Raw genomic sequence first — 23,869 nt, 5'->3', positions numbered from 1 at the left:
TGTGGCCGGATCTCACATGAGGCAGACCCCAGATCAGCCCAGGTCAGCATGGAAAGTAAGCCAGACAGCTGAATGAGCCAACTCAGTGGAGAGGCCAGGAGTGTCCTAGACCCTGGCTCACAGTTCTCTGAGGCCTGTTGGCTCTGTTTGCCCCCCCCAACTGCCATGCCACACCCAGCCCCCAACTGCATGGGGGAGGAGGCAGGGAACTACAGGAGAATGAGTCTCTGTAGCTAATGGCAGGGTATTATATATATACTGGCAAACCACCAGAGTTGATCTCAGCTCCTTCTACCATACACACACACACACACACACACACACACACACACACATTGGTAGATTCATTGCTTCACAGATCCTCTTGTCTCAATCTCCCAAATGCCAGAATTATAGACATGTGTTGCTACATCTTGTTCTAAATATCTATATGTGTGTGTGTATGTATATATCTTAATAGAGGTTTACTCCTCCACTAAGCTGCACATATAGAAAACAATGATACGGCTGGAGAGATGGCTTAGTGGTTAAGGCATCTGCCTGCAAAGGCTAAGGACCCAAGTTTGATTCCCAAGTACCCACGTAAGCCAGATGCACAACGGGCACATGCAGTTCATTTGCAGTGGCTAGAGGCCCTGGTGCACCCATTTTCTCCATCTATTTGTCTGTCTGTCTGTCTGTCTGTCTGTCCATCCGTCCATCCATCTATCCATCCATCCACACATACACACACACATCTGTCCTCCTACCTCAAATAAAGAAAGGAAGAAAACAATACAATGATAGGGCTAGGGAGATGGCTACTGGATCCCCAATAACAATGTAAAAATGCCAAGCATGTTGTCATGGGCCTGAAATCCCAACACCGGGGAGGCAGAGCCAGGGAAGCCCTGAGGCTTGCTAACTAGCTAGTCTAGCTGAGTTAGTAAGCTCTGGGTTCCAGGTGAGACTGTGTCTCACAGAATAAGGAGAGCTATTGAAAACGCACAGAATGTCGAGCTGCGGGCCACACACACATGCACATACATATCCATGCACACACAGTCAATGTGTGCGTACATGCAAACACATCATACACACACATGTGCTCACATAATATGAATATGCATACACACATGCTTCCACATACAAAAAAAGCAACAGGGCTGGAGAGATGGCGTAGCACTTACAGTGCTTGCCTGTGAAGCCTAAGGACCCCTGTTCGACTCTCCAGCTCCCACACAAGCCAGATGCACAAAGGTGAGGCAAGTGCAAGGTCGCACATGCCCACTAGGTGGCTCAAGCATCTGGAGTTAGATTTCAATGGCTGAAGCCCTGGAGTGCCAATTTTCTCTCTCTCTCTCTCTTGCTTGCTCGTTCTCAAAAGCAGCAACAAACCAGGAAGTCAGAGCAGGTGGGTAGCCTCGGACCCCTGATGGCTGTCCACCCACCATGTAAGGAGCTTCGAATGGGGACTTGCCCATGCTTGAGCCTGGTATGGGCCATTGCCTAGGATGTTGGCAGATCTGCATCCTCTCAGCCAAGAAAGGTCTGTCCTTCTGAGGAGCCCCTGGTCTTGCTGACAAATTAGAGGATCTGGGCTGAGACGGAATGGTCAGCCATTCCGCCCCTAGAGCTGACTCTGCAGCTGTAGAGAGTCCACCCCCATGGGAGCCCATGGTGTGGGACCAGAGGACGTCATCCACAGTCACACAGAGCCAAGGCTGTGCAAGTAGCTTCCCAGAGCCCACCACCTGCTCTTGGTTCAGTAAAGACTCTGAGGACACTTGGCTGCCACTCCAGGGCTGACAGTTTCAACGGCTTACACCGTGTCTCCAGGGGGCCCTGGCCAAAGGCCGGTGGACACCCCACAGGAGCTAGGAAGAAGCAAGAGCCAGGTGGGAGGGTAGCTGTTATTGTCTCCAGATGACTCACAGCGCTCCCAGCAGAGAGGAACTGGGATTTCTAGAGACGGGGAGACTATGTTCTCAGCCTTGCCTCTGGCCCACCCTTGCCCAGAGTCCCCTTCAGTGCAGCCCTGCAGCAGGACGCTCCCATGGAGCTGGGGTGTCACGTGCTGATGTAGTGGGTTCATCTCAAGTTTATTCAAAGCTGTCGCCCTGCCATCTTGAAGTGGGGGACCAACTACAAATTCCACTTGTGCTTCCCTGAGATTCCACTTTCCCACTCAGGTGAGACACTCCTTTTACTGAGGCAACAGAGACCACATCAGAGAGCCTTAGGTCACCTCAAGTCCACCTGGGGCCAAGCCCAGCGGGGACAGTATTGTAGGAAGGTTCAGTACCCACACCCGGACCACAGAGAGGCTGCCTAGCTCTGTCTTTCTGTGGCAAGACCCCTGCACAGGCTGGGGGATGAGAATTCCCCAGCCCCTCTAACACTCTTGCCTATGCATGGTCTGGGGTTGAGATCTCTCATGGGGCTGAGCAAATGCTCCCCAAAATAGTGTCACCCTTGTGCCTCTGCTCCTCTTGCCCACATGCCTTGATCCAGTGGCTTCAGACAAGTGTTCACTTCCTTGGACCCCAGAGAGCTCTGGGAAGGGGCTGAACTGGGAAGAGGATGTATATACCTAAGGCCTATAGCCAGGGGGGAATGTGGGGAGTCTGAGGGAGGGCAGAGCCCCAGAAAAGCCATCAAGACGCTCCTTTCCAATGCTTCCACAGATCAGGAAAGACTAGGAAGCTGTGCTGGGTCTGGCCACCAGGGAGGTCCACTTGAGGCGGGCTAGCCCAACCTACCCTGAGACTCCCTTCAGCTCTGAGGGACTTAGGAGACTCAGGAAATGAAGGCTGATGAACCTGAGAACTGCCCAGCGGAAGCTCTCCTCTAAGGGCGGAGGGCCTCCCGAGATCTCCACGGAGCCCTGAGGTCGTGTCCAGAGTTTAGCCCCAGGGAACTGAGTCTTGGCAGCGGGAGTTGAGAACCATCTGGCTGCGTGATGGCCATGGAGCAGGACAAGCATCTCCTCCCGTGGGCTCGCCCAGGATATGTCAGGGTGGACCTCAGCAGCTGGCTCCTCTGGGCACAGCTGATTCTGGGCACACACTGCCTTGCCTGCCACATCCAACCCAGCTGGTCATAAAACTTTCTGCCTCCAAGATCCTTAATCCTGGCAGCTCTGGGACCACAGGAGCCTGGTACTGGCTCCCAGACATGGCGTATAGGACAAAGGATGTCCCAGTGCAGGGCTCCCACCAAACCCTCTGACCCAGGACAGCAGCCTCTCATACACATTCTAAACAAGGCTTTATTAACTTACCCAGGATCCCACGGCCAAAAGTGATGACCACACCTTCTCAACAAGCCCTTGGTTAACTTACCCAGGATCCCACTGCCTAAAGTGATGACCACACCTTCTCAACAAGCCCTTGGTTAACTTACCCAGGATCCCACTGCCTAAAGTGATGACCACACCCTCTCAATAGGCCCTTGATTAACTTACCCAGGATCCCACTGCCTAAAGTGATGACCACACCCTCTCAACAAGCCCTTGGTTAACTTACCCAGGATCCCACTGCCTAAGGCAGTGAGGCTTTACTCAAGAGTGATCTTAGCACAGCACCTCTCTAGGCAATTCCCTCCACATGACTTCATCAAATCCTCCCTGTCCCACCGGCTGCAGGACACAGACGCTAATGGTCATTCTTGGGCACCAAGAGGCAAAACCCTGAACTCACCCACCTGGCTACCAAGTGGCAAGGTTTTCATGACCCAAGCCTCAAGCTGTGTCACGAATCCTCTTCCATGTGCCTCCTAGTGTCCCTCCCTGTTCATCTCCAAGACAAGGTCTGTATTCCAACCAAGATCTGGAATATTCCTCCACCCCAGGGCTTCTCCCAAGTGTCTGTGATGCAGCAGTTTGGGGATGGCTCTTTTGCGGGGGCTCGGTGGGCAGAGGGTGAGGACCCGCAGATCTGTCTGGCCATGCCTTGTATTACCGTGTAGCTCAGAGACTTGATAAGAAAACGTCCTTACCGGCTCAATAATCGCTGGTTCTCCCTTTTGACCTTTCTCACCCCGTGGTCCTCCAATCTGGAAGTGACGAGATGTAGGAAAGGAAGAATTGGAGACAGAAAGAAAACACAAATTCCACAATGCACAAAACCCAGGTAACCTAGCAAAGCAAGGGCGCTCCCTGCAAGGGTCAACCTCCTGTGGGCCGGGGAGAAGGGTTGCAAGTCTAGTGCGGATGCCCTGGGTGGGTGGGGGGGGGGATCCATCATATGCCAATGAAGGAAGAGTCAATGGGATGACAGGGTCATGCATACCGTTGTGTCACGAGGCTCAAATTGCTATAATGGAAGTCGCACCATCGAGAGCGCATGGGTGACTCAAACCACTCCCACCACCCCCCCGAAACGCTGCCCTTGGCCCGCCAACCCAGATGCCCATGCGTCTCACCCCCTCATATATGGTGTCCTGGTTGGCTGGCATGCCTGGCCCAATCTCCGATGGAGAGACACTGGAGTCGGAGTCAGGGTCATAGTACGGGTCATAGTAGTTCTCATCCACATTCTTGATGGTTTCCTCGGTGAACTCGTCCTCCTTCCCTTCCCCCGGAGAGGAAGCTGGCTGCACAGGAAAGATGACAGGAGCCTGGGGGTCACCCAGGGAGGACAGCCGCACGGACACCCAGCAGACACGGAACCTAGCACTTCCTGTGCCTGTTGGCCAGCAGCCTCACAACAGAACTCCTGCGGTGGGAGCCCACGGAGGCTCCTCCAGGATGACTTGTGGCCCCAGGCATCTCGGGCTGCACCCCCAGCCACCAAGCTACTCAGCAAACCCCACAGCTGCACTGCACAGCTGAGGTCCGGGTTTGGTTGGGGAATTATGGTCTGCAAAGTGGAATCAGGCCTCCTCCCCAGAAGTTAAGAATCTGGTGCCCCATGAGGGCTACTTTGAGCATGTGGTGGGTGCTGGGTGCAGAGAGAACCCCTCCCCAAACCAAAATTCATGCTGCCCCCCCCCCAAAAAACAAAGCAGCAGCATGAGCCATATGACACATGAGAATTCCAAGCTCAAGAGAGGCCAGGTAAGCTCTCAAGGTCACAGGCAGAAGTTCCAAGGTCACCAGAAGAGATTTCAAGCCTGTCCACCTGCTAGCGAGGCCCATCACCTTTTCAGCACGGCTGCCTGGCCTGGTGTGGGTCAGTCGTTGTCCTAATCCCACTGCCCAGCCACAGGCATGGCTCTCTGTTTGCAAGCAGGGTCCTGTGCCCGCCCAATGCCACCACAGTCCCCAGCATCCTAAGAGCCCTGGCCATTCTACCCATTTTGTAGGTAGAAACGGAGATCAACTCAGCAGGCAGAGCTTCTTAATCTACATTCAGCAGCGGCATCTAGGGAGTGTTTAAATCCAAGGGCCCAGGGACCTGGGTGTAGGTATACAGGCTCACAGGGCCCAGCCAAGGAACCCAAGAGGGAGAAAGAGGGGAAGCTCGGGAACCCCCAACTCAGAGCCACAGCCTTCACCTCTGATCCCTGGACCAAGACCAAAGGGGAGAAAGCACTTACGTTGGAGGTGTTGGAGGTGACTGTGGTGCTGGTGGGAACCTCAGCACCCGCTTCAGGGTTAGTGGGCTGGTCAGGGTTTTCGAAACCCTCTCCATAGCTGAGGTCATCATACGGGGAGGGCGTGTAGTAGTCATCGATGGGCACATAGTCATAGTCCCCAATGCCAGGATCCTCCTTGCCTACTGGATCACTGGTCTCGGGCACCGTAGGGACTTCTGGGGGAGGTTGAGTCAACTCCTAAGGCAGGGGCAGAAAAAGGCAAGTCAGCGTGTCCATGCCTTCTACCAATGAGCTCCACCTGCAGCCCTATGTCTTCCCTTCCAAAAAGTAAAAATTAAAAAAAAAAAAAGCCTTAAGGCCATGGAAGTGATAAGCTGTCTCTGTCTGGAGGAACACACGTACACCCAACTCGCTCACGCACACTCACACACACTGCTTCCCGGGGCCTGTGAGCTACTGAGTGTGATCCTCACAAGGTCACACATTCTGTATTCCTGCCCCATTTCAAGGAGAGGGGGACGGCAGTACAGTGAGTGCGGGGACTGCCCTCAACCCCCAAACAGTGTGACCCGCAGGGGAGGTGCCTGAGCCCTAGATGTGTCTGCATCTACCCAAGGCCACAGAACGAGGAGAATTCAGGATAACCTCGCCTCGCAGCCTGCTGTGGTTATAATGTATAATGTCTCCTATGGGCTCATGTGTTTGACAACCTCGTTGCCGATTGCTGGTGCTTCGGGGAAGGTTGTGGAATCTTCAGAAGGTGGAGCCTTGCTGGAGGAAGTGGGTCGCACTAGGGGCGGCCTTGAGGTTTTAAAGCCCAGCGGCACTTCCTGTTCACACTCTGCTTCCTGACTGTGGCTGCAGCCGTGTCTTCCCGGCCATGATGAATGTGTCCCCTTAACCTGCAAGCCTGAATAAACCCTTCCCTTCCTTACGCTGCTTCCTATCAGGAATTCCCTATCTGCAATGAGTACAGTAACCAACCGATGTACACACCCCACCTCCTGACGCCCCTCCTCACCACGGGCAGATTTTACCCACAACCCCCTGAGCACACAGCCTGGGTGGTCATGACCACAGCCCTCACCCTGAGGCCATGCCCTCCACAAACGGCCTCAGTCTCACACCAGGCATAACCTGCCCATGCTCCATGGCTTCAAGGAGTCAGGAGTTGGCCCAGCCCTAGCCCAGACCAGACCAGACCTCAGGAATCTCCGTGGTTTCTCTCAAAACTTCCACTGGCTTCTGGGTGGGGGCAGGTTCCTTCCCTACATCGTCGGGGTCTTCATAATAGGGGTACTCATAGTAATAGGTCTCCCCCTCACCATCTCCTTCCGGGTACTGAGGTCAACAGCAGCCATGTTAAAAAAAAAAAAAAAAGAAAAAAAAATGAAAGAAGTGCATGCTCAGTAGCCAGCCAGCCACCTCGCCCTGGCTCAGTTAGGAGAGTGGATGCCACCAGGTGCCTGAAGGTCCCTGGATAGCACTCTTCCCACAGCAGCTCTCCTAGGAGCACATTCCCTTAGGTAGAGGTCAACCTAAGGCAGTGACATCTGATCCTTGTGAGTAAGAGCCTGGACCATCCATCCAAGTGTGTCTTCAGCTGGCCACAGCCATCAGCCAGCAACTTCATCCCTGAACCCCCAAAATACAAGGACCCAGTGGAAGGGAATCCCAGTGACAGAAACTGTCCTCAGAGACAGTTTGGGGACTTGAAGGGGGTTGTCCTAGCAGCTCCAGCCAGCCTCAGTCGAAGGACACTTGGGGTGGAGCCTGGGACAGAGGAGCCCACAGGAGCTCCCCACCTACTCTGACTGGAAGTGAGAGAGGAGCCCTGGGGAGAGGTCCAAACCAGTCCGCAAGGGTACTTACAGAAGCAGGAGACAGGCCTGACCAGGGGCAGAGAAGAACTAGAAAGCACAGATAAAATGAATGGGGGTACAGGGGTGCTCCTAGAACCAGGGGCTTAGAGTGGGGAGGGGGCTGACTCAGCAACCACAGTGAGACACAGAGGGACAAAGCGGACAGACAGGACTGTCCTTCAGAGTAGCTGTTGTTCTGGGAGTCAGGGGTCAACCATACTATAGCGCTCAGTCCTAAACATCTTTGCTTCAGGCGCCCATGGGGGCTGATCCTCAGGGAACCCCTGAGCCCGACTGTATTCCTCCAGGGGCGTGCGCGGAGGGCTGAAGGAGATGAGGGCTGACAACACCCCTACACAGAGGCTCCATAGCTTGAGAAGCCCTGCTTGGTAAAGTGAGGCACCGCCTTGTCTGTGGGTTCACTTAAAACGGCGTTCCTCGGTTCCCACAGCCATCCACAAACGCACTCTCGTCTGACCCTGCGCCACCCCATGGGTCTGTCCCTGCCACCTGCTGTGAACCCAGCTGGAGGGTACTCACGTATTCATCTGGGTTGGGGTCCTGAGACTGGGGTGTGTCGGGGACCGCGGTGTCGCAGTCGGGGCTGTAATGCTCACAGTAATCATAAGCGGCCCGGTGGTCCGAGACAAAGAGCAGCTGCTGGATGTCACCCTGCAAAAGGACAAAGGCTCGTGAGAGAGCAGCGCACAGGGTCCTCACAGAGAGTCCTGGGAGACCCAACCTGATGCCTTGGAGCACAGAGCACGCTAGGCTTCGACAGATGCCCTCAGGGCCATACTTCCTCCCGGGCCATGTTTCCCCTAGGAATCATTCAAGATAGACCAGACCACTGACTCATCTATCCATGCATGCATGCATGCATTCGTGCATCTACCTGCCTGCCCAGCTCTCCACTCATCCATTTGTCTCCAGAACCATTAGTATACTACCCACCCATCCATTCATCCATCCACCCGCCCACCTATCCCTCCATCCATCCTCCCATTCACCCACGTAGCCATCCACCCATCCGTTCATCTCACTGTATGTCCAGCCATCCACCACCCATTCACCCACACACTGAGATATCTACATATCCATCCACCCATCACCCATCCACCCACCCACCCACCTATCCACTCACCCATCCATCCATCCATTCATCCCATTATATGTCCATCCCACTCATCCACCCATCCATCCACCTATTCATTCATCAATCCACCCACCTATCCACTCATCCAGTCACCCAGCTACTCATCCATCCATCCAAGCATTCACCCATCCTTCCACATTCCCATCATCCATCTGTGCACACACCAGACACCTGGTGAGCTCTTGCCACTCGGTGCTCAGCGCCGCTGTGGTTACGAAAAATACCTTGTGAGAGTATCCGCCCTAGACTGTGAGGCTGCCTGCCTCCTTCCTCACCCCGCCTCAATCACTGGGGCTTATTTTTGAAGACGCAAAAGCTTGAGTTTTCATTGAACACGGAACTGCCACACGACTCAGCAATTCCAACGGTAGGAACTGGAGCACATACCCGATTAAAACAAATCAGCTCATTCCCCAAAGTGAGAGACCCACGTGAATACATTTCTGGGTACTGTCATAGCAGCATGGATCGCAGTGACCCAGAGCGGAGGCACAATGAGTGCCCATCATCGCTAATGGGATGCAGTGACCCATACCACGGATGGCTACTCAGCTAGAAATGCAGCGAAGCACCAATGCAAGCTGCCACCTCGATGACCCCACACTGCTGACCACTGAGCCCCCAGCGAGTGCAGGGCACCGGCTCCTGGAGCTGCCGAGCTCACCGAATCCGACGCAAGCATGAGATGGCTTTTTCTGGTTTTCTCTCACCGAGGTGTGCGGACAGCGAAGACACGGGGGGATGAGAAGCGGTTCTCACAACATACCCGCCAAGACCAACATGGCAGGCTCTCTCCACGAGCAATCCCAAGGCGGGGAATCTCACAGCCTGAGCTAAGAATGACAGCTCCTCTTTTGTGCTCATGTGTTTTTGTGTTTGGTGTGCGCATATGAGCACATGTGTGTTTATAGATGTGTGGACTCACATGTGCGTGCAAGTGTGTGTGCATCTATGTGTGTGAAGACAAGAGGTTCTCTTCAGTCATCCTATACCGTTTTTTCCCCTAAGACTCTCAGTGAACCTTGAGCTCAGCGGTTCCGCTACACGAGCCAGTCAGCAAGCCCTGGAGATCCTCCTGGCTCCACTTCCCCAGTGATAGGGTTACGAGCATGAACCATCTTGCCAAACATTTTCCATGGGTGCTAGGGGATTTGAACTCAGGTCCTCATGCTTACACAGATGGCACTGAACCCACTGAGCCACCTCCCCAGGCCTAGACATGATTTTATTGGTGACAGTGACTTGGACTTGGAGTGTTTTTCTCTCACCAAGCACAGGCGAGGAAGATACATGGGGCCTCCCTTTGTGTCCTTCTGAATTATGCACATCAATCCTCAGTCTGTCCCGAGGAAAGCACAACCCAGCTTCCCCCAGCATGCCGGGCTAAGATATCCTGTAGGGCTACAGCCCCTTCGCAACCCACCGGGCTCAGAGGAGGGAAGGGAAGGGGTGGGAGACATAACTGGAGACTGTACGGCAGGCAAGGGTCACCAGGGGCCGAGCCAGCTGTTGAGTTCTTAGAACCCTCACCATGTTACCATCACACACTGGGCCAGAATGTGCTATGTCTGAGAGCTAAAGACTAACCTGAGTCTGCCGTGAAACCCTTCCCCAGGGCCTTATTGGGACAGCCTGGACTCTCTAATTCTGGATTTCGCTTCTGTCCCAGGCAGAGTGACCCTCCCCATGCCAAGGCCCCCGTCTACGTGGTGCACTCAGTAATGGTGTCACCTCCCCAGCTCAGATCTACACCCCGGTGGCTCACAGTGACACTGCGTACCTCGGACCCTTCAAACCCAGGGCGCGAAGAGAGCCGAGGCTTGTAGCTGAGGCTCTGTGTGGACACTCCCATCTCATCTCAGAGGCTGCCTTCCTTCTTGCAGACCTTGATGGAGGGAGTGTGGGGGTCTTGCCAGGGACGAGCTGGAAGCAGTGCCCACCACTATCACCAGCTCAGAGCCGAATGAAGACTAGATGGAGGAAGAATCTCAGCCCACAGGGACACAAGGACCCAAAGTGCTCCGCACACAGCCAGACCAGCCTGGCAGCTTGATAGCTCTGACACTTCCTGGCTATGTGTCCTGAGACCACGCTTGTTTTTGAGCACAAAAGGCGAGGGAGGTTGCGGTCTTCTAGAAAAACTGAATAGAGGGGCTGAAGAGATGGCTTAGTGGTTAAGGCAGTTGCCTGTGAAGCCTAAGATCCCAGGTTTGATTCCCCAGGACCCATATAAGCCAGATACACAAGGGAGCACATACATCTGGAAGTCAACTACTGTGGCTGCAGGCCCTGGTACACCCACATATTCTCACTCTCTCTCTCTCTTTCTCTCTCTAATAAATAAATAAAATATTTTTAAAAGAACTGTATAGATAAGGTGTATAATGAAAGATCTTAGGGTCAGTGAGGGGGGTGAATGCTCAGAAAATGCCCAGAAGGGACAGGAGGTTCTGAAGCCACAGCCAGGCAGCAGAGGACGCAGAAAGAATGATGTGTGGGAACTCAAGACATGAGAGGGGCTGGGAGGAGACCACAGCAGGCCGGACACACTTCTAAAGGCAGGCAAGGGATGGGCCACATTCGAGGGCCAGTGGCAAGCCACGGAGCCAGAGAAAAGGGCTGGGGGAGGGGACTTAACAGGAAACAATGCAGAACCCAAGAAGGGAAGGGAAAACAGCCCATTTCTGTGATTATAATGGGTGAAGCGGCCAGCTCTTTCTCACTCATCTGCTCACCCGCCCATCCATCCATCCATGTCAGCCGAGTACTAATCCACCCACCCATCCATTCATGCGTGCGTCCACCTGACCATCCACCCATGCAGCCAGCCAGCCGGCCACCTGTTCATCCACCCATTACTGAACACCTGCTAGGATCTGGTTCTGCCTCGCACACTCTGAATGCAGCTCCGACCCAGAGCATGCTAGGTAACACAGCCCAAGTGCTGCCAGCCCCGCGGACCTGCCGTGTGGTCTCCTGATCATATCGCACTATCCCCCGGTGCTCAGGCTTCCACGGATGTCTCACAGGTCCTGCTGCCCTTTCCTGGCCAGAGCCCCAGGGCCACCCCTGGTCCTACCCACGCAGTTCTACTGTGCTCTGAGAGCTAGGAGCACATCTGCTCTTGCAGAACAGGGTCACCAGAGAACATGGTGCCTATGAGCTCGACCCAGAGAGAATGACCCTCCCACAGGACCTAGAAGGTTCTTTCTCCCCACCTCTCATCATTCTGAGCCAAACCCTGGCTGAATCTGGAGAAGGAAAGGGCAGGAAGGTCTGGAGTGGTCTCGCATCCACCAAACACAGCAGGGTTGAAGGGATGTGTCACCTCAAGTCAGTGAGTGTGGACCCACAAATGGCCCCCGAGAGTCTGAGAGGCAGGCTGGGGAGATGTGATGTGCCATCTGAACCAGGATCCACTGCCGCTCCCCCAACCCCCCGCCCCAGTTTCCAGAGGCTCTGCAGGGAACTGGCTCAGCACTGGGCTGAGAAGGAGAGGCCAACCACAGAATTAAGGGACAGTCACAGAGTGCAGAAAAGACCAGCACTGCCCGAATGTTGAGGTTTGGCTTCACATATTTGGTCCCACATGACGAGCAAGGTTCTTCTAACCCCCACCAAGCAGGCATGGCGCCGTTCAGACAGCTGCGCAGTTACAGCCATAGGTCCTCCTTACAACATCAACCTAACGTCATGCCACGTTGCCGACGGTGTGCCCACAGGCGGCCCCCCTTTGGGCACCACCACAGTGCAGCTAGACACAGACCTGGCCCCAACTGTGGCCAATCTCAGCCTCCATGGAAGAAGAAGGATGGGACATCGCTTCCTGATGTCAGCCTGGTGTCCTGGGGCATGGGGCACCTATCCACTCACGTGACCGTCACTCCCACTGGACAGGGGTGGAGACGTGTGCAAAGGCAGCAAAGGGAATGGCCAGGATCCGAGGCCCTGATACCCTGCACCCCCGCCCCCCTCACCTCCTAAGGGTTACAGAGTGGCTGAGACAAAAACATGTTCTTCCCGATGGTGAGAAAAGTGACTGTCACCTCACTGTACCCCCTAACATCATCTCACACAACCCTCGAAATCAGGCACCTCTGTCCATCGCATGAGGCAAGACAGTTTTGCTAGAGGAAGCTGGGGTGGGGGAGAGAAATGGGTGGCATCTGCCAACTAGGGGTGTGGGCACCGGGTCATGGGTTTTCACCGTCCGCAGAGCAGGCCAGGGGCACGTGCAGTAAGAGACGAGAAACAGAGGACCTGCAGAAAGTTCCTGCCAGCCCCTGTTCTTCACCCCCCTCCACTACAACAACCAGTGGGGTTCTCAAGAGGAAAGCAAAAGAGGGGCCTCACCGGGGCCCCCTCAGCATTTCATACATTCTCCTTCGCCACCCACACCCAGACTAGATGTTTTCCCTGGTTTCTGTATGCCCTCTGCCCTGGCACCCTTCCCCCTCTTTATCCCCTATTTCATGTGTCAGTGACTCCTGGTCCGTGTTTTAACCCCCCCCCCCCAGACAAGAGCTGCAAGACAGAACGGTGAATCAAAACTACACATTTTCATTAAGCAACATGGCTTCCAGCTCAAATTTCATCCAATTCCAATAAAGCATCTTCTCTTTCGGTTGACAACCTGGCACATAAATATACGTTCTCCCAATGCACTTGGCAGGTTGGAGAGAAGCCTTCAGGAGGCGGCACCATGCTGAGGTCCCTTGGGCCTAATAGTGGGCACATCATGCCACTGCTGTCGTTGAATGGCTCTGCCTCCCCGGGAACTCTAAGGCTCCTGCCGACAGAGGACGTGCCCAGCACATCTCTGCACCTCAGCGCAACGGTCAAGTGGGCAGGCCCTGCATACAAGGCAGTTCACTGCTCCCAAGTGAGGGCACACACCGCCCGCTCGGTACACGATCACGGGTTCCAAGGCTGGAGGGAAACCAGCTCAAAGTCTCACATTCCTACTTGCCCACCTGGCTCTAGAGCCCAAGCTGAGCCAGCCTCAGCCCACCCAGGTCCCTGGGAAGGGGGTGTAAACATGCAATTCATCATCAAAGAGAGCCATTTCCTTCCCAACCCCTGCCCGCACCGCTGCAAATGCCCACGCTTAAACCCCTTGCCCCGCCAGCATGTGGGTCCCTTTGCTTTGCTTATCTATCCAACCTCTGGCTGTGGAAGAGGGAGGACGGGAGTGCCTGCTAAGGCCATGCTCCAAGTTTTGCAGTTGAGTCGCCTCTCTACCTTGGGGCCCTGGCCCGGGGCTCTTCCGGCACATCTGACACGTCACCGCACAGAAGGGGTGAGGAAGAGGGGACTCCAACGGGCAGTACTCAACAGAGCTGCCAAGGGACGAGCGGCTCTGTTCAGTGCAGGGACAGGACGGAGGGCCCTGTCTGCCATCCTGCCACACGGCTGTCTAAACCAGGGGCCACTTTTGCCTTACCTCGTGGTGGGAGCTTGGAAGGGCAAAGAGGAGGTGTTGTGACACTCCTACATTTCACCCTTCCCCCAGACCCTAGCCAGTTTGAGTGAAAGGCTGCAGACTCATCCATGACTCTTGGGAAACCCCATCTCCAACCTGAAGCCACTTAGCTGCCACACAACTTCAGGCTGGGGCTGGGACCAAGCATCCAGCCTCTTGGCTGTTTGAAGTGGACATGAGCTGGTGTCTAGATTCAAAAAACATTACTGGGCTTGATTCCCAATACCCACGTAAAGCCAGACTCCAAGTGGGGCACGTGTCTGGAGTGCATTTACAGTGGCAGGAGGCCCTGGCACTCCCATACACGCACACACTCTCTCCCCCTCCCTCCCCTCAGATAAAGAAAGAAGAAAGGGAGAAAGAGAAAAAGAAGAAAAGAACGAACGAACAAAAAGGACATTTAAAAAACACTAACAAGGTACCCTGTAGGAGGCAGAGCGGTCCTGACTGGGGACTCGAGAGGGTACTGGGTGGCCCTTGATGAGGTGGTAGAGGAGACCATGCAATTTCCTGGAACCAAAGTCCTCTGCTAACTGTTCAGGGCAGACGGCAGTCCTGAACCTAGCTTCAAACATGCCCTGCTTGCTCGGAGATTCTGATGTGGTGGGTCTGCGGAGTCTGGGGTCAGATGACTCAAGAACTCTGGAGGAGCTAGGAGGCAGGAAAGATAGGATCTGCCTCTCTAGACATCCAGGGCAGCTCTGGGTGTGACAAGGCCCCTTCCTGTCCTCTTGGGAGTTTAGAAATTCCTCTCGAGTGTTCCTAATACAGCTGGCCTTTCTCTAGGCCAAGAGCAAGTGGAGATTGCCAGCCCAGCAACCCACAGCAGGGAGCCCCAGCAGGACACAGCTGTGCAAAGTGACCCTGAGACCTCCTAGACAGTCCCTACATACCCTCCCTGGCCCGTGGACCAGCTGGCTGTGTGGGAAGCTTGAGGGGTCCTCCTAAAACAGTCATGTTGACGCGCAGCCCAGCCTCGTGGTCTTGCCAAGGCTCTGGGCAGCTGTTACCCTGTGGCCTGGGTGACAGAGACCTGGGAGCCACCGTTGGATATATACCCCGTCAAAGCTAAGCCTGTGGCCAGAGCTCAACGGCGTGTTGAGTGCACCTTTAAGACACCTCCTATTGCTGGAAATCCAGGGTCCAAGCTACAGCCTTGATGTTCACACAGTAGTTCATTCACAGCACCAAGCCATGCACACCCTACGTGGGACTCCCTTGGGCTCTCAACAACTGTCGCAGATCAGATCACTCACATAGTCCTATGCTGGGGCAGGCAGCAGCCCAGTCTGCACCTCTTCCTCCCTCAGTTTCCAGGCCAAACCCCGTTATCAGTTCAGTTAATTCCAGACATCACAGCCCCAGAGCCAGCATCCCTGCAGAGCCCGCTGGCAGCCCTAAATCACCTGCAAAGAAGCAAGTGGCGGCACTTGAACACCACCCTGGCTCTCATAATGGTCACCGCTTTCTCCAGTTACACGCTCCTTCCTGATGCCCTGCCGAACCTCTAGAAACTTCCACCTCCGAACCCGCTGGTCATCACTGCCGTTCTACTCTGCCGCACACACCCGGTGCCCACGCCAGCAGCAGCACTGAGCGAGTGGCCCATCTTCCCATGGTGGGCAGGCCAGGTGGCACGGGGCTCCATCCCTGTTCGGGCACAGCAGGGAGCATGCTGTCCTCAGCTCTTGCGGAGCTGACAGCATTTTGCTGAGTGCGTCAGTGCTGCCTCTGCTGATAATGAGGTTTCAGTCCAGCCACATTCCTGTTACGAGCCCAGGAAATTACAGAGCTTTCACTGGGGTCGGCAGCCCTGGGGGCCGTGAAGACAGAGCAACACGCTCACTCACAGAGGAGCAGCTTCGTAGTGTGCATTGGATGACACGTTCACCTCCCTCTGTCCCCTATCCAGGCCACTTCATTTTGCTCCCTTTTTCCTTTCTTTCCACTCTACCTTGTCCTTGGGGATACGCCAACACCACCACCACCCCAGCCCATGACTAACAGACTTAGTCCTCCAACCCGAAACAGAAAACAGCTGCACACTCTGCTTGGCAGGCAGATTTGGTCACCTAATTTTACCTAGCGCACATGGACGGGCACACAGGAACTCAGAAGATAAACCCTTCCTGTTGGTGGCTGTGGTCTGTAAGGGCGCTGCCCCCAGAGAAACGCCAAAAGCAGCCTCATGTCACCATTGCTATATGCCCACGCCCTGACGGCAAGCCAGTAAACCCCCCCCACCAAAGTGCTATGCCCCAGGCCTAGCAGGGGCACACCTTTCCACCACCCACGCAAAACGTGCCTAGGCACCTGTGGCTTGGCCAGGGGCCCAGGACTCCCCAGCTGTTGTCACAGGTGGAGGAAGGTGGAGCTACAGGGAACACTCAACTGAAGTGCAGCTGCCCCGGGTTCCCATTTGAGCCGTGTGCCCCATGCGGGGGGAATCATCCGAGGTGCAGTCCCAAAGCTCATCAGGCCACATTTCCCTCAGAGGCTGCCAGGAGGAGAGGCTCAGCCAGGCCTCTCCAATGAAAGCAGAGCAAAGTGTCATGAAGTCAGTTCCCAAAGACACACGCCAGATGCCCACAGGGATGGGATGCCCCCTACCACCATCTTATGGAATCCCAGGGAATTCTGCCTTAGGCTCAGAACAGGGCTGTTCCTGCTCCAGGGGCCACTCCCTGTTGTCCTTGGAGGCTTCCTGTACACAGGCCACCTGATTCCCTGAAGGCTTCAAGCTCTCAGGGGGCAAAACAAGTCACATTTAAAATCTTACTCTAGGGGTTGGAGAGATGGCTTAGCAGTTAAGACGGTTGCCTGTGAAGCCTGAGGACCCAGTGTTTGACTCTTCAGGAACCACATAAGCCAGAAGCACAAGGGCGTGCAAGGTCACACATGTGCACGAGGTGGTGCATGCATTTGGAATTCAATTACAGTGGCTTGAGGCCCTTCATCTCTCTCTCTTGCCCTTGATCCCTTTCATACAAAAGGAGGCAGTCTATTGGGCTTGCCTCAGAAAATAAAATCTTGCTTTGGGGATAGATGGCTTAGCAGTTAAGGCACTTGCCTGTGAAGCTTAAAGACTCAGGTTTGATTTCTCAGTACTCATGTAAGGCACATGCACAAGGTGATACTTGCATCTGAAGTGTGTTCTCAGTGGCTAGAGACCCTAGTGCACGCATTCTCTATCTCTATCTGCCTTTCTCTCTCTCTTTCTGTTCTCTTTATCTCTCAAATATAAATAAAAGAATATTTTTTAAACCTTGCTTTGGTATTTTTACACATGAGTCCCACAAGAAAGAGAAAAGGAAGCACCCATGCCAGGGGAGATCTAATTAAACATGGTGCACCGTGATTTTCAGTGCAGTTGTGGAGAATGCATTGAGCATCATCACAAGTGTTCTAAGGAGATAGTTTCGTGTGTCGTCCTACTGTCTCTCCTCTGCATCTCCTCAAGGGTTCATGTATGTATAAAGACATAATGCGGGAGGTGACCCAGAGCTGGTCACTGGAGAGGAGGTGGGTAATTACCATGATCACCAGGACTACCGTGACCACCATCACCAGCATCATCATCACCATCAACCTCCGAGACCGCTACCATCACTCTCATCAAGACTCACCTTCATCCTCACTGTCTTCACCTCCACCATCACCGTACTGACTGCCATCACCATCAGTATAACCAACGTCAGGATAATGCACTCCTGGCAAAGGCTCATCACTGCTGTGGACACCCCTCCGCAGTGCGAGGCCAGCAGGAGGGCACGCAGCACCCCCTGACTTCTCCCCCTTTGGGGCATTCAAGCGATGTTTTAGCACTCTCTGGTAAGTACTATGGGCACAAGGGGAATACATCGATGTCTCCAACTGCAAGTCTCCAGGGAGAAGGAAACGTCTCCCTTGGGCTTCCTTGGGACAATTGGTGAAAACTGATTCTGCCTAGGACATCCAAAGAGGCTTCAAGGAGAAGATGGCTCAAAGCTGGGACACTAGAGGCAGAGGACAGCTAAGACATGGTCCCTCCATCATCGTCTCCCTATTGCTAGCCTCAGTCTGGTCCTTTCCTTGGACCAGACTCCACAGTGGACTACTGACTCTCCTCTGGGCCTCCCTTCTTGATACCAGGTTCAGAACCACCACCCCCTCCAGCTGTGTGACTCAGTCTCCACCCAGCATAACCTCAGACCCTCGACCACTGCCTGTCCTTCCTCATGCCACTATTCTCAATGACAGCCTCCTCACACTGATGGCTGTCGGTGGATCTGGCAGCCATGGTTCTCTGCATCTTTCCCACAAGGTGCTTCTCAAAACCTTGTACTTGCTGGGCGTGGTGATGCACGCCTTTAATCCCAGCACTTGGGAGGCAGGGGGAGGGGGATCACCATGAGTTCGAGGCCACCTCAAAAAACCAAAACCAAACAAACAAAAAACCCTTGTGCTTGTATGGTGGGCTGTTTGGAACTCAGACGCAAAAAGTCACAGTCTTCCCATTAAATGTCCATGTCTCGGTCACAGAGCCCAGCTCCTGCCTGTCTGAGCCGACATTCTATCAGGGGGCAGAAGGGCCTGTGACAGAGACAGCCCAGGCAGAGGGAGCCTCACTTCCATGTGGAGCACACACCTCCTACCACCCACGGACAGGCTTGTTTCAGGGGCTCGGTTCTCAGCGGGCCCTAGAGTCTCCCGTCCATAGTCCCTGACTCATCCAAGCAGGAGAGCCTAATCTTGGGCACCTGAGAGTGGCACAGGGTCCTTGACCAAATGCCCGTCCCTCCCAATGAGAACTCTGAGCAAATGTCAGAACACTGGCCAGAGAGGCGGCTTTGCCAAGTCTTCACTGATGGAGACGCAGAGGCTCAAAGGCACCCCACAGTCCCTAAACACACAAGCTCAACAGAATGGCACCCGGCCCTGGGTGGAGGGTGATATCCATCCACCTGGCCACTCGCACTGTTTCTTTGGGTCTGTCTTGCCGAAGAGCCAGGCAGGCCCCCAAAACAGAGAACCCCCCCCTCCCCAAACAGGGCAGCTGGCCCAGTGAGTTGACCAGTCTTTGTTTTGTAAACATCAAAGGGCTGGGTAGCTAGAGGTCCCTCCCTGGGACTCTGGCCAGGTGAGGGTCACCACAACAGCTCTGGGGGCTCCTCCCTGCTTCCTGGGGTGGCTGGCCTCAAGGAAGGGCCCATGGCACCCCACAGCTATGCTCAACAATCAGGGCCTCGGGCTGGCACAGAGAATTCCTGTCCTTCAACTATAGGCTACTTGTTGAGACCCCAGGGCTCCTCAAATCCACCACCCCTCGAGATAAGACAGGAACTGGGGTGGGACTGACCTTACTGACAGCCAACTGATGCCTTCACAACATGCCCTCGCAGAGGACACCAGCTCTCTGGCCCGGCATGGACCCGGGTGATGGCCGTCATTCTCCCATAAACATGAAGTCCCCATGAAGCCGAGGATGCAGGGGAGACCCCGTGAGACCAGGCAGGGCCTGTTCCAGGTCAGGCTGCGTTGTATGCCACCTTTCAGGCTGGACCTATCTGTGAATGACTCCATTTTATAAAGCAACAGCTCTGACCCGAGTCATCCCATTTTCAGTCTAAGTGTCAAGAAAGAACTACTCTATCTCATTTACACAAGCAAACAGCCATCAACCCACATACCAGGAAGCACAGACTGATAAATGATTTATTTATGCCGATAAGTGATACCTGTAGGTGCATGAAATCATATCCGTAACACCAGACACTTGAGCCTATCAATCACACCAGTCGGACCCCTCGCCTGGAACGACAAAAGAAGGAGCAAACCAAGTGCGCCAGGCACACTGGTCCCTAGTCACTCATCACGAACCTTGTCCAGGAAAAGCGAGACGGTAAAGGACTCCTGTCTGTCCCCTGCTCCAGCTCAAGTACACTTCAGACTGACCCTGTCACCCGGGTCTGCGTGTGACACCCTGGCACCTGAACAATTCCGCACCAGACTTCCATCCTATGGATAAATGTCCTCGTTCCTCTACCAGCTCTCTGTCTTGGACTTCACGACGGCCTCTCTGAACCACACGTGCCACCTCTTTAGCCCATTCTGTAATGTGCCCATTACCAAATTCTGTAACCCACGTGCACGTGTATATGTGTGTGTGTGTGTGTGTGTGTGTGTGTGTGTGTATGAGAGAGATGGTGAGATGGTTGTGTGAAATATAATGTGTGACCTGAGGGTTAATGTTAGTAGTTAAGTTTGGAAGAAGAGAACCTGTGGTTGCCAGTGGTCATGTCTACCAAGCAAGATCAGGAGTCACTGGTGAATTACTGCCAGTGAAACTGGCACAGCTTGTGAGTTCATCGTTGTGTGATGAACGCTGGCACTGTGGAAAGACACAAAGTTGTCCACCTATGTTTCTGACATAGCATGCTCCCAACACCCATGTTTGCCACTTGTGTGAACTGCTGTGGCCCTGGCCACAGCTCCTCGGACGCCGCTGACCCCTGTGCTCAGCTACCCGTAGCAGGGACCCTCTCACGTCAGATGCCCCATGGCCGTTCTTAGGCTCCCATAGGCTCCTTGCCCACCGTGCTCCTATTGCAGGAAACACACTGCCCCTCTTCCATGTGGTCCTGCATGCCCTGGTCTCCTCCCCCAGCAACTCTGCCCACTGGAGCTCCTTGGCATCTACCCACTCGGGGACCAGATCAGGTTGTCCAGGGCCAAGCGTGATGTCATCAGACAGGGCCTGGCTTCCAGCCTCCCATCAGCACTGTCTGGCTGATCAGCTTCACCGGCTTCATGGGCCAAGCAACAGGAAGGGGTCTCTGCACTACACCTCAGGTCTCCCATCTGGTTCCCCATCAACAACTTGGCTGCACAGATCACCAAGCAGGTTCACCTGCCCTGTGTAGCCAACTGCCAGGCACCGTGCCAGACAAAGAACCAGAACAATCGGCCAATACCCAGCCCTGATTGGACCCTGTGGCTCAAGAGACTGGAAACCACCCAGAAGTAGCCCCAGCCTTGCACTTAGGTGTGCATGTTCTGGGCAGTTAAGAAAGGACTTCCCCAGGCTAGTCTGGGGACATGGACCAAATGGAGGCCCCACAGCCATGTCCCAGCCTTAAGCCGACAGCCCATGAATGTGACTTTTCTTGAACACAGGTCTTCTGCAGGTGGAGTTTAGTGGAAGGAGGGTGTCCTTCCCATACCTGGATGCTGGACTCACAACCTTCTGAACTGGGAGGGAACAGATAACCTATTATCCAGAGTGAGGGTCAGACCTGGGAGACTTTCCGGAAGCACATCCCTGCTCCTCCTGGGAATTGGGGTTCCAGAAAAGCAGGCAGACTGAAGACAAGACCAGGTGAGCCTTCAGACCCTGACTTGTTGATGTCCCCCAGCCTCCCAAAGGGCCTGTGCTAAGCTGTGCTTGGTCTGCCAGAGCACAGGCATGGTGCACCAAGATGGCCAGAGGCAGGGCCCGCAGAAAGCAGCAAAGTGGGGCTGAGTGGATGTGGGTCTTCCTCCCACGTACCGCGGGGCTTGGTCACTGCACACTCTCCCCCCCCGCCTTGGAGCCTGGGTCTGAAGTTCCATGACCCTGCTCCCATCACTAACTTCTAACTTCTGGAGATCTGAATGCAGAGGTTTGGTGTGGTCCCAGGGGACTGTGCCTACTCAGGTTCTGAGCAACAGAGACCCCGGGGGAGATGGTCAGCTGACCTGGGCAGGAATTCAGGATAGCACACAGTCAGCCTGGCAGAAGGACACCTGGTCTGTAAGCAGAAACAGGCAGAGAGATCTGGGACATGGAGAGAGAACCAGGACCATCCCCAGAGTCACCCACAGATGGCTGTTTCCTGGAGCCTACCTCATATCCATCTGGGTCTGGGGGCAGAGCTGACCTTTCTTGGCCACCTTCCAAGTGGGGATGGCAGCCCAGAACCCATCATGCTTCCTCTCTTGACAGAAATCTGCCTCCCTTAAGTGGACAACTGATGGAGATGGAACCAAGGACAGCTCTAGACCCATGTGCTCAGAGACAGCTTTCTTCAACCATCAGGTCACACGGTGGAAGTGGCTCTCTGTGCAAGTGGGAATGGGAAGTCCACCTATCAGTCGGTGGGGGGAGGGGAGGGGGTTCTGTAACCTGCTGGGCTCTCTGCAGCAGTTCCTCACCTCACCCCACTCCCTAGCCCACCCCTTGCTCATTGGCTCTGAACCCCACTAGACCATGAGCCTGAGCTTGAGTCCCTCCGGCTGTGACCCCGAGTCCAGCAGGCCACCAGAGAAGCTGTCAGAGGACAGGCAAGTAAGGAGGAAGGTTCCTGGAAACATCCTGGAGTTGGGCTTCGGTCCAAGGTCACGTTAGCGCCACCTCCCCCGTGAGAACCGGACGAGCGGCACACGGGCTGGCAGGCAGCTCATGCCCTGGTGCAAGGAAAGTAGGCCCTCTCGGCCAGCAGAGGAGGAAAGAAGAAAGTCTCCCCTCGGCGGAGCCCATTCCCGCCCCAGAGTGGATTCCAGGAAAGAACGTGTCAGTGGAAGGAAAAAAAAAAAAAAAAAAAAAAAAACTCGAGCTCCTGGAAGCAGGCAAGCAGGATTAGGTAAGCACTTGGCCTTCCTCGACTACTGGGGTGCGGTTAGCGGGCAGGGACACCCGGCGGTGTGCAGGGGAAGCCCAGTTTATAGTTTGTTTGGTCTTGTTGCCCCTTGAGACATTTAACAGCATGAAAGCACATTTGGCTCCTGGCCCAGAGCCACTGGCTGACTGTCCCTTGGGGGGATTCAGCCTCCGTTCTGGCCCTCGTTCAGGGCACATCCCAGCAGGAGGGCCTTTCACCACAGGACCCCAGAGCAGAGAGCACCCAGGCCCGGTCTCCCCACATCCCGTACTCTTCACTTCCTTGCAGACACCGGCTGGCCCAGACCTGCAGACAATCAGGACCCATGAGGGGCCTACCAGTCACCATGCCAGCAGCCTCACGTCCTAACATGGGCTGAGGGTACCAAACGGGGCGGGGAGGGGGGCCAAGGGTGCTTAGTAAGTCAAGGTCGTTGCCATGCCAAGCAGCATGGCCTGGAGAACCGCTGTCTGGGAAAACAGCTGGTTCTGGTTCTTTCTAGAAGATTCTGGGTTTTGAAGGCTCTACAGGTCAGTGAACTCTGATGTCCATGTAGGGTCACAGGAACACACGGCCAGAGGTCCAGAGCAAGGTCTCAAGGATCGTAGCCCTGGCTGGAGGAGGACCTGTGCTGTGTTCCCAGTTCGTGGCCATCCTGTTGGGTACCCTTTGGTACACTGGTTAACGCTCCTAGTGGCAGCTTCTCAAACTATGGGATAGCAGCAAGGCCCCTAGCTCCCAGGACCGTAGGGATCGGCAAGAGGCAGAGGACAGAGCCGCTACCATCTGAGTTCCTGCCCATCAGTGTGTGGGGCTGGTCATCCCACCATCTTCTTGGTGCCACAAAAAAACAGCTCACAGGCTCGAGAGGTGGCTCAGTGGGGACTGCACTTGCCATGCAAACTTGGGAGCCAGAGTTTGGTCAAGCCTAGCCTAGCAGCACATGTCTGTAATCTCACAGCGGGTGAGGCAGAGACAGGGGGATCGCTGTGACTTACTGCGTGGCTAGTCTAAGTAGAATCAGCGGATTCCAGTTTTGGTGAAAGACCCTGATCCAAAAGATCAAGAGCAATTGTGAAAGATACCCAGGGTCAGCCACAGGTCTCCATCCACACGTGCTCACGTGCGCACACTCACCGCACGCGCATAACGCCCACATATGCAAACATCCCACACAGACATGCACACAAGGACAGTTCACTTCTGCCTTCCCAGATGGCACTGCTCCCCC

General features: G+C 54.7%; 1 protein-coding gene across 2 annotated transcripts in view; it reads right to left on the bottom strand.

Annotated features, from left to right (window-relative positions):
• Col5a1 (collagen type V alpha 1 chain) overlaps nucleotides 1–23,869 on the bottom strand; it is a 175,754-nt gene that overhangs the window by 97,525 nt on the left and 54,360 nt on the right. For both annotated transcript variants that reach the window (XM_045149160.1, XM_045149162.1), the window contains exons 5-9: nucleotides 7,923–8,054; nucleotides 6,724–6,861; nucleotides 5,521–5,757; nucleotides 4,405–4,575; nucleotides 3,979–4,035 (exon numbers count right to left, since the gene is read on the bottom strand). In XM_045149160.1, the coding sequence (XP_045005095.1) occupies nucleotides 3,979–4,035; nucleotides 4,405–4,575; nucleotides 5,521–5,757; nucleotides 6,724–6,861; nucleotides 7,923–8,054 (735 nt within the window). The remainder of the gene's footprint in view (nucleotides 1–3,978; nucleotides 4,036–4,404; nucleotides 4,576–5,520; nucleotides 5,758–6,723; nucleotides 6,862–7,922; nucleotides 8,055–23,869) is intronic.

This window comes from Jaculus jaculus, chromosome 1 (genome assembly GCF_020740685.1).
Source record: "Jaculus jaculus isolate mJacJac1 chromosome 1, mJacJac1.mat.Y.cur, whole genome shotgun sequence".
NCBI lineage: Eukaryota > Metazoa > Chordata > Mammalia > Rodentia > Dipodidae > Jaculus > Jaculus jaculus.
This window is presented reverse-complemented; position numbering and strand designations above follow the sequence as displayed.